General features: G+C 44.3%; 2 protein-coding genes across 3 annotated transcripts in view; both read left to right on the forward strand.

Moving 5' to 3' along the window:
• The first annotated feature begins 504 nt into the window (after positions 1-504).
• Positions 505-10017, forward strand: RNPS1 (RNA binding protein S1, serine-rich domain). 2 transcript variants are annotated; one of them, XM_010565248.1, is made up of 8 exons: positions 505-1955; positions 2811-3002; positions 3361-3516; positions 3831-4022; positions 5857-5959; positions 6759-6912; positions 7397-7538; positions 8861-10017. In XM_010565248.1, exons 2-8 carry the CDS (start codon positions 2932-2934, stop codon positions 8964-8966), a joined length of 924 nt encoding a protein of 307 aa, XP_010563550.1. In that variant the 5' UTR covers positions 505-1955; positions 2811-2931; the 3' UTR covers positions 8967-10017. The 2 variants fall into 2 exon arrangements, with proteins under 2 accessions (XP_010563550.1, XP_010563549.1); XM_010565247.1 differs by lacking the exon at positions 505-1955 and having other exon boundaries at positions 2784-3002.
• Positions 10018-10114: 97 nt separating this feature from the next.
• Positions 10115-10288, forward strand: part of LOC104830409 (telomere length regulation protein TEL2 homolog) — a gene marked incomplete at its 3' end in the record, with an annotated part of 14088 nt that continues 13914 nt past the window's right edge. Inside the window, exon 1 of the mRNA XM_010565265.1 lies at positions 10115-10227. Coding sequence (XP_010563567.1) covers positions 10115-10227 — 113 coding nt within the window. The remainder of the gene's footprint in view (positions 10228-10288) is intronic.

Raw genomic sequence — 10288 nt, forward strand, 5'->3', positions numbered from 1 at the left:
GGCGCCGGGCCTGGCGGAGGCGGCGGGCGGCGCGGGCCCCGGGGTGCGGGCTCTGCTCTGAACCGACTCTGTGCTTGGTCTGTGCTTTTCTCTCCCTGTTCCTCAGCCCGCGCCTTGGCTTCGCTCATAGTATGGCAACACGCACGGTGCGGTCAGCAGCGACAAGCCCTCGGTCCGCCCGGCGCCGTAACGTACCCCATGGCGTGCGAACCGGGACGCGGAGCTGGCTGCCCCTGCGCTCCTCTGGCCCTGCTCGCTGTAGTTAGCTTGGGCGAGCGGCCGTAACTTTGCAAAGAACTGCCGAGCGTTGAACCCTCTCCTCACACGAGGAAATCTTTTCCCCATTTTGCAAATGAGGATCTGAAGCAAACAGCCATTAAAGGACTTGCCTGTAGTCGTGCAGGAAGTCCGGGGGAGAGCTGAGTTTGCTTCCTTTGCTACAGAATTACAGCTCTCTTAAGAGTGCAAATCAACTCTTTAAAGCAGAGAGGTGTGTGTGTGAAATGACTGTTTGGCCTGTATAGATTGCTCTTAGATTTTCTGGTTTGGGGGTGGGTGCTGCAAAAACATTGACTTGTTAGGGATTGAGAGGTTTTTTGATTGTAGGAAAGAAACATGCCGCTTAGTAGTGCGTTGTTATACACCCTTGTGTGTGAAGACCCATGATTTTATTCTTTCCACATCTTCCAGTGAACATTTGAACACGTACAGGTGAACGTGCCCACAGGCTGTGTCTTTTAGGCTGAGGTTTCCAACTGAAGTAAGCTAGGCAAGTGGTATTCTTGAGGAAGGTACATATATTTTGATGGCAAAAAACCACTGGTTAGTTTGGAGGCTGCTTAAATGCTGCATGTACCATCATATGGAAGCTTGCTAAATGTGTGAACATCATTATATGGCTAATTTGTCTACTAAGTGCCTGTCCTGAGGAGTGGTGCTGGAGTGGTACCTGTTTAACTGAAGTATTACCTACTACTCCAGCAGCAGGCTAGGTAACAGCAAAGCATGTGCTGGTCTTCATCTGTGCTCTCTCTCTTCCCCCCTTCCAGTAGGGGTAGAACTGGAGCTAGCTATCAGACAATAATAGATAGTTTTGCATGGCTGAGCTGACAGCATCAGCACTGTCATAGTCCACAGATGCAGGAGAAGTTGGTGTGTAGGAAGAGATAACACAAACCTGGCTATGGTATGTTTAGGAGAAGAAAGGTGGGAAAAGAAATATCAAGTTTTTTGGTCTTGTGAGTCCAGAATCTTACCTGTTCTGTTCTTCCAAGTAAGTCAGCTGATCTCATGCAGTGGCTTTCAATTTTTGAACTGCAGCCCCCTCACGCTTTGCACTAGAGGCATAGAGCTGGTTAGAAATGTTGTGCAGCTGAATGATGTATACAGGTTTGCTATTCTTAGTCACCTTTGCAGCACCTGTGGAACAGTCCATGGACTGCCGCCTTACCACCACTGGTGTTAGAGAAGGCATTTTCTCTCCCAGCGAGCCCTGCCAGTGTCACATTTGTGTTGTGGGTTTCCTGTTCTCCATGCAAAAAGGCATGGTTGTTTCTTGACTTCTGGATCTGCAGAGAGCTGGGTTTGCAAATGTTCATTTGTGTTGCTTTTTGGAGTTGTTGTATTAGGGAAGATTGTGAAGCTGAAAATCAGGAAAGTGGGTTCAGCTGCTCAGAAATTATCTCTTCCCGAACATAAATTTAATTGCAATTTAGAGAACAAAGTAATTGCTTACCAGAATCTGACACCAGAAGCATGGAAGCAACCAAGACTGTTGGATGCAGTGAGCTGGAGAGGTTTTCTTCTTGTTAACTAATTTTGCCTGTGATGCATGCGGAGATAGAGATGTTTCCAACATCATGCAGTACTGTGAATATTCAATCCCACTTCAGCTAAGCCTGGCAGTTCAGACATGCTTGTGCCCACTCTTCATTTCCTGGATGTTTCATTCATAGGTAGATAATGGGTGTTACAGCAAATCAAACCTGACACACTCTTTTAGTGGTTATTATAACATAGGTTGGAGGCAGCTTTGTAATGCAGCTGTTAAACAATCCATGTGGAATAGTCAAAATGCAGCAACGTGTTTAGACATCACAGAATATGTGATGGATGTAGCCTTCTCATGGGAAACGTCTGGAATTCAACTAATGCCCAGTATTTCAGTGTTAAATAGTGGGGTGTTAAATTTGTCTCCTTTTGGATCTAGAGTAGAGGGAACTGATTGGGGCTAGATGAGGTCAGAATCCAGTTTAGACTTTCTGCTAAGAAGTTAAAGTGAGATCTGCTGTTGCAGCAGTGCAGCAAACTGGGCCCTTTAATCTGGTCTTTCCAAGGCTGACAGAGCTTTGGAAGCAGTTTGTTGTGGCTGAAAGCAGCCATAATTCAGTGGGGGGTTTTGTTCTTGACAACCCTTTCTTCCTGACAAATACATGCTATATGGCATAAACTGGCTTTGGAGAAAACCAGTGCTTACTCTTCTGGAGATAAGGCTGTTGTCACGAGCTGCATGTACATCTTGCAGTGAAAATGGATATCCTCTGTGCCATTTTTTTTGGTTGGATAATTAAGGTCTTTTGTACTTCAGTGAATGTCAAAATGATAGCTTTGGACATGGATGCAGACTTTTACATGAGGCACACAGTGCCAGTGTGAGCTGGCACAGAGGTTGGCTGTTAATGGCCGTGTAACTGAAGTACTCTGTAGAAGTCAATTGATGCCCAGTGTGCTGCCATTGTTGCAAAGCAGGTTTGTTGTTTTATGCCTATCTGTTAATTTCTTGTTTCTAAACCCTTTTATCTTGTCACTAGGCTGTTCTTTGGAGTTTATTGCACTCGATTAGGGATCGGTTCTCAGAATCAAGGAGTTAGAAGTGAGATTTGAGATAAGTGAGGCCCATTCGGTGCTGCTTTGGACGCCTCCGAAGGGGAAATGGAGTTATCAGGATTGAAAAAGAAGAGTTTGCTAGGACTCAAAGAAAATAATAAAAAATCCAACACTAGGTAATGATTCTGTCCGATTTTCTAGGCTTAACAAAACTGGGGATGTTATAGGGTGCTAGGGCTCTCCCAGTGAGGGTGAGGAATTGGAAATACACCTCTTTCTGCGTGAATTTCTGTATGTGAGAATTTCTGTATGCTATAGCTGTCTTCCTCAAAGCTGCTCTGTAATGTAAAATATTTTCCTTTTTCTAAAAAGTCCAAACTTGCCTAATGCTTTAACTCTGCAGTTACGGTGATCTTGAGTGACATTTGAAGTTCAATGTTTTGTGTTGCTGTTCTGTTCTTTGTTTGGGTGTGGGGGTTTTGTTGCTTGTGTTTTTCTATATTAAACAATGTCTTCTGCAATTTGTTCTTGAAGGGCTCCCTCACCAACCAAGCGCAAGGACAGGTCTGAAGAGAAATCAAAGGACAGGTCCAAGGATAAAGCAGCCACTAAGGAATCAGGTGAAAAGGATCGTGGTCGAGACAAGACACGCAAAAGACGCAGTGCTTCCAGTGGGAGCAGCAGTACCAGGTAGTTAGTTTTACAGGTAGTAACAAATTACAGTGTTTTCAGAAACCACCAGCTTGATTTCTGGTATGTTTCATTCCCTGTGTCATGGACATGTTGAAAGCTTGCATTGAGTTAGTCACAGTGCAGTTTTGTCTAACTTAAGGGGGTTTATTTTTTTTTTAGGTGTGAATTTTCTTTGGCTGTCTAGTGAGCTACGCAGCATCAGTTTTCATTGTTCTAACTCACAGTTGCTCTCTCCGTAATTATCAGAAGTTTTTCAGCCATTCTTTTTCTGGATACTCCACTTATTTTTATTGCTCCTCCATCACCAACAGGTCCCGTTCCAGCTCAACTTCGAGTTCAGGGTCCAGTTCCAGCACCGGTTCTAGCAGTGGCTCTAGCTCCTCTTCTGCCTCAAGCCGCTCTGGGAGTTCCAGCACCTCACGCAGTTCCAGCTCCAGCAGCTCCTCTGGATCTCCAAGTCCATCTCGACGGAGACATGACAACAGGAGACGCTCTCGCTCCAAGTGAGTTTTATTTGACTTTGTCATGGTTTAACCCCAGCCAGGAACTAAGCACCACACAGCCGCTCACTCTCTCCTCCCCACCCCCAGTGGGATGAGGGAGAGAATCGGAAAAAAAGTAAAACTCGTGGGTTGAGGTAAGAACGGTTTAATAGAACAGAAAGGAAGAAACTATAATGATAGTAATAACAATACTAAAATGACAATAATAAAAGGATTGGAATATACAAAACGAGTGATGCACAATGCAATTGCTCACCACTCACTGACTGGCACCCAGTTAGTTCCTGAGCAGCAATCCCTCCCTGCCCAACTCCCCCTAGTTTATATACTAGGCATGACATCACATGGTGTGGAATACCCCATTGGCCAGTTTGGGTCAGCTGTCCTGGCTGTGTCCCCTCCCAACTTCTTGTGCCCCTCCAGCTTTCTTGCTGGCTGGGCATGAGAAGCTGAAAAATCCTTGACGTAGTCTAAACATTACTTAGAAACAACTGAAAACATCAGTGTTATCAACATTCTTCTCCTACTGAACCCAAAACACAACACTGTAACAGCTACTAGGAAGAAAATTCTGTCCCTGCCAAAACCAGGACAGTCTTCTAGGAATTACCAGATCGCAGGTTAATTTCCACGTAGAATGCAAGATTGTGATCAGAATAGATTGTTTTCTGAGGACCATTTTCTTTCTCCATAATTTAGAGATCTGAATTTTGTTAGAATGCGTGTGCTTCTTTTGGTTACAATCAGAACATATGCCCTGTTAGAAAAGAGATTAAAAATCTCATTTTAAAGAGAGTGATTTTAAATACTACATTTTGTAGAGGCAGTTTTAGTTGATGTTCCCCCGGTAGTATGGGACTATACGGGCACTAGATGAGAGTAAAGCTCTTTGGTTCCTGTAAATTACAGCCAAGACTAACAGAAAAGTGAGGGCTGAAAATGGTGTATATGTGTGTATGTAAGTCTTATGTATAAAAAAAATAAAATGGGGCGTGGGGGGACAAAGGAAGCATTTTCCTGTAAGGGTAGGAATCGAACTGTGTTAATGTCCGTACAGTTTTTCCTCTGGATAATTCTGTAGGTCAGGTGCTGAAGGCTGATAAAATCTACTGAATTATTATAAGCCATTGTGGTGGTTTGGTTTTTTTTGGTTTTGTTTTTTTTTTTTTTTTAGTATATCACTCAATTTATGGACAGTAAGATTAGGAAGAAGCATAAATATAAATTTTCTGCATACTGAATTTTTTAAAGATTAAAATTATGTTCCAGATTTTTTTAATTTTCTTTTTTATGAAACTACAAAGAGATTGTGATATGCAGCTACCTAAATAGTTTTTTTAACCATGACATTTCTGGACCTCTGTAGTGAACAGAAGATACAGAAACACAAATGATTGGATCTGCTAATTTGCCTGGCTGTGGTGTGCTTTAGTGTTCATGTCCTCATTTTGCCTCTTTAATTGTTGAGGCAAAGAATGTTTTTTGTTTTAACAACTGGGAAATTCCTTGACTATGGCCAAAAACTTTATAGAAATGTTTGCTAAATTTGGTGTTTGTTACCGTAGTTGCAGTAAAGTTGAAAACTCACGAAAAAAGGCTCTCAAATTCCAGAAGGTTCTAAAGCAAAAGCAGACAAGGCAAATGCAAGTCCTGAGGTGTTTCTAAGTGGAACACCCTCACCACCACCCCAGAACTTCCTAACCTGTAACTTTTTGAGAAAAAAAGGTGCCCTCCCAAGAAAAATGGTGCTTTTTAATCATGTGATAATGACTGGCTTCTTGGTTTTGTCTTGCATGTTCCCTGAAAATGAAACATTTTCTGTTGTCAAAATCAGGTCCAAGCCACCCAAGAGAGATGAAAAGGAGCGGAAGAGGCGGAGCCCGTCACCCAGACCCACAAAAGTGCATGTTGGAAGGCTCACTAGAAACGTGACCAAGGTAATGGCATGCTCCCCTGTAATATCAAGCTTGCATATCTTCTGTGAAGACGTGTGAGTGGCTCTTTTAAAGTTCTCAAAATGTTTTTTGTTGGTAGAGTGCTGCCAGGGTGTTGGTGTTGGAAATTCTTGCTTTGTGTCCAAATTGCTCAGTGAGGAAAATTTTGGTAGGATTTTACTGCATCAAATACAGTGCAGGCTTTTGAGACTGTGTGGTGCTTAAGAGGTCTGTCTGCTTTGTCAGTATTCTAGACTTTGTATGCTGCCTAACTAGGAAGAAAACTGTAGAAGTTGGGACAATAGCTGAAATTAGCTTGGAGGCATTAAGGGTATCTGGAGGTTCTTGATAAAGGATCTGAAGAGAGCTGGGCTGGCTTGTGTTGTCTTTGTTAGAATGTAATTTAAAGGCCTTCAGAGGTAGAAGTGTAGGGTGCTGAAAAAATAATGTGTTTTAAAAAATATTAACAATCACACCTTAAGAGTTTTCAGCTGAGGGCATAAGTTCTCTTTTCAGGTCCCCAAGAGGATTTTTACACTAGTTGTATTTTTGTGGCTAGTGTTGACATGCAGCAGTAATGCTGCTAGAACTTAAGGTTCGGAACAATCCGAGAAGGAACTAAATAGACAACAGCAGAGAAAGCAGTGGTAATCCTTTCCACATCTGGCCAATGAAATATGTCTCTTTCTGATGGTGGCATTGATTTAAAGCTAATCCAGTGCTGTGGATTTACTGCTCTGTGCCAGCCAGACCTGGTCAGTAAGCGTGATCTATGTCCTTAAGACTTGCTCTTTCTCTGCAGGATCACATCATGGAAATTTTTTCCACTTATGGAAAGATAAAAATGATTGACATGCCAGTTGACAGGCTAAATCCACACCTCTCTAAAGGTTATGCTTATGTGGAGTTTGAGAACCCAGACGATGCTGAGAAAGCCCTGAAACACATGGATGGAGGTAGGTATCAAATGCTGCAAGGAGGTTGGGTGCTTGTAAAAATCTCTGGAGCGGATGAGTTTGATCTGGAAATGAGTTAGAGGTGATAGGGAAGCCTTTGGGGAACTGATCTGAAATACTGTCTGTTTTCAGCACAAATGGCTTTGGCTTTTGTGTGGTTCAGGACAGATCCAAAATATTGCAGAGCTATTAAAACTGAGGGGTTTTTTTCAAAACAAACAGTAATAAAATTCTTGTGTCTGTGTCTGTGAAAATCTTTTTGGGTTAACATCTGAACTGAAATTTGATGGGATATTAGATGAAGAAGTCTAGTATGTATGTGGACTTTGTCAAAATAACCCCTGAGCAGGTAGTGGAAATAGCACTGTAGGCTGATTCATGCTTCAGTTGCTTGTGACAAGCTGTGAGTTGTAGTAATGTGATGTGTAGATGTTAGCATTGGAAAAATTCTTACCTCTTCCTGTTTCTGTGATTCCCTAAAAAGGCCAGATTGATGGTCAGGAGATCACTGCCACAGCTGTGCTGGCACCACGACCTAGGCCGCCTCCCAGACGCTTTAGCCCACCCAGGAGGATGCTGCCACCACCACCGATGTGGCGCAGGTCACCCCCTCGCATGAGGAGAAGGTGAGAGCTGTGACAATTTGCATTTCCTTCTCAGTGTAACACCATGTTATCACTGAAAGACTTGGCATGGGGGCAATTTCATCCTATTGGACTTGACTTTCACCTCCACATGACAGTAACACCTTTTGGGCATCAGTTGAGCCTGGATTGTACTTCTTAACTCCTAAGCGCCAGGGTGACATGCTCTGGGCTACACCCTGAATGCAGTCTGTCAGAAGTGTCAGATGCTTTCCAGCCTGTTCCCTGGAGTCCCTTCTGCATAAATGCTTCAAGGTGAAGTGGGAATGGACTTCTGGCTGGCAGAATGCTTTTGGCAGCCTGCTACAACTGCTTGCTTTTCTGAAGCCCTTGCACCTTCATCCCTTATTTCTACGAATGGGCACACGACCAAAAAGCAGTCCTTCTGCATCAGGTGAGCAGAGTACGCTGACTCCAAGATAAAGATGTGACCTGACATGCACGTGCCTGTTGTGTGGCTTCGGGCTGCCTGAACATGCTCAGATAAGAAGTCTTTCGGAGTCTTCCTCAGCATCTAGATGGGCTCCTCTGTCTTGGAAATTTTCTTAAACTCTTGCCACTAGTAAAAGTGGCTCCTGTTTGGGCCACTTGATTGCTGAAGAGCTTACCAACTACAAGTTTAAAAATGAGAACTAGCTAATATGGCACAAGATCCACTGCCTGTTGGTCCTCCTTTAGACATGCCTTTTACTGAGGTCTGGCAAATGCTAGGTTTGGCGTTCCCTCCTCATTGTTTGTTTTCTTCTCTAGTCTAACTTTTACTGTCCTGTTCAGGCTCTGTTAATATTCTGTGCCTGGAACCTTGGTGTCATACTGGTGGCCATACAGATTGATTGTAGCACTGAAGAGCTTGAAGCTTTACCTTTAGAGTTAGACTTCCTCTAAGAAATGTCCCTGCATTTGAAAGGTCTTATATAAATCCTTTCCCTGAATATCACTGCATTTCAGGAGTCAAAGCTGACCTTTCAGGTAACAGAGAATCTGATGTAGAATGAATGTGAGCTTGTTTTGCTTGAGGAAGAAGACAAGATTCTTGTCTGTTCTTTGGATATTAAATGTTCTTTCAACTTTCTAAAGCAGAGGAAGAGTAGCCAGAATATTCCTGCCGTGTAGTCAATCTTTGAATTGCCTTTTTCCTCTCTGGAGCTGGCTGTATTTTGCTGGAGTTCTTTTACCATATTGTATGAGGATTTTTTGGAGGGAGGCAGGGAAGTGTTTTTGAAAAGTTGGTAGATGAGCTGACAAATTGCTGGAACCTGTTCCCCTTGTGTCCTAATGAAAGCTTTCTCCTTCATCTCTGTCAGGTCCCGGTCTCCTAGGCGCAGATCTCCTGTTCGCCGGCGATCAAGATCCAGATCTCCTGGACGAAGGCGCCATCGCAGCCGCTCCAGCTCAAACTCCTCACGATAAAGCAAAAAGACTGGACAGCTTTTTATTTTTTAACTTAAATCCCGTCAGACTAAATATTGTACCTTTTTTTTTATAATGGGTCTGGGTGAGGAGGAGTGAGAGAGAGAGAATCCTGGCAGTGAAGGTAACCTAAGAGGAGAGAGCAACAGTTCCCAGCCAGTAGATAGCCTTTGCTGTGGGGCTTCTAGTTTGCTGGCATTGAATTGAAATTATTTAAAAATGGCTTTGATTTTAAAGGCTGCGAAAACACCTTTTCCAGATAAATGGAAGGAAAGATGTTGCAGCTGCTCCTTCTCCAGTTAGCAGGCTGCTGCTTGGTGATTTCTAAATGCTTAGCACGCTGTACAGACGAGCATGTAAATCTTGAGCTATTTCAGAAACCCTGTATAGTAAGACAGGGAGGCATTTATCTTGATCTCTAGGTGCCAGCACAGGACTTTTCAGAGCAACTGGAGTCCAGATCTGCCTGAGACTTAAATACCGAGTTGTCGCTTTATTCCAATTCCCGAACAGATTATTAGTTTCTGCAGAGTAAGCTCTTTCTGCAGGTAAAGCCCTTCTGTAACACGTATACCAGGTGATCACCAGAGAAACAACGGTCCAGCCCACTGAACATGATACTGTAGAAAAGAAGCTGGAAATCTTAAGAACTGGTTTGTAGCTGCCCCTGTAAGTCATTTCTTTCACCTTTTCTTAAAGGGTTTTGGTAAAAACTTCCTACACGACCCCCCAGTGAAACAATGCAAAAGCTTCTGCTTCTGCAAATCTCAAAATTAGTGACTGAGCATCAGCCCCTGGAAAAACTGCAAGGCAGGGAGGGAGGCTCGGGGCCGCCGTGCTGGCTGGATTCACCGGGGTTCACATAGGGAAAGGCAGAGATTTTACCACCTGTTGTACAGTCAATACTATAAAGATTTTTTTCGTTTTGTTTTGTATCACTTTGTAGCCTTTTGGGCCATGTTGTGTTTGTACTTGTGTAGGACCAGCGACTATTGAATAAAAGCAGTAGGGTTGAGAACAGCCGGCCTGCCTCGCTCCCTTCTCCAGCCCCTTGCTCGGCGCAGAGGCGGGGAGGTCGGCAGCTGCCTTGTCTGGGGATTTTTACGGCAAAACCTCCCGGTTTTTACGGCCGTGCCCTCTCGCGCGGGATGCGCCGCCCGCCAAGGGCGCCTGTCCCTTTAAGACCGGCGCGGGCGGCGCTTTTTCCCGAGCGTCACGCGGGCGGGCGTCGCGGATTGGCCGCTGCCGAGGGCGGGCGGAAGTGGGGTCGCTGCCCCGGCGGCGCCATGGCGGCGGCGCTGGAGCGGGCCCTGCGGGAGGCG

Source organism: Haliaeetus leucocephalus, unplaced genomic scaffold, assembly GCF_000737465.1.
Source record: "Haliaeetus leucocephalus isolate CR32 unplaced genomic scaffold, Haliaeetus_leucocephalus-4.0 Scaffold188, whole genome shotgun sequence".
NCBI lineage: Eukaryota > Metazoa > Chordata > Aves > Accipitriformes > Accipitridae > Haliaeetus > Haliaeetus leucocephalus.

Excerpts from the sequence above, each read along its gene's own strand:
- RNPS1 (XM_010565248.1), top strand. The coding sequence starts at position 2,932 with ATGGAGTTATCAGGATTGAAAAAGAAGAGTTTGCTAGGACTCAAAGAA. Across the intron at positions 4,023-5,856 it reads AGGAGACGCTCTCGCTCCAA|GTCCAAGCCACCCAAGAGAG; the intron begins GTGAGTTTTATT and ends TGTCAAAATCAG. Across the intron at positions 7,539-8,860 it reads CCCCCTCGCATGAGGAGAAG|GTCCCGGTCTCCTAGGCGCA; the intron begins GTGAGAGCTGTG and ends CATCTCTGTCAG.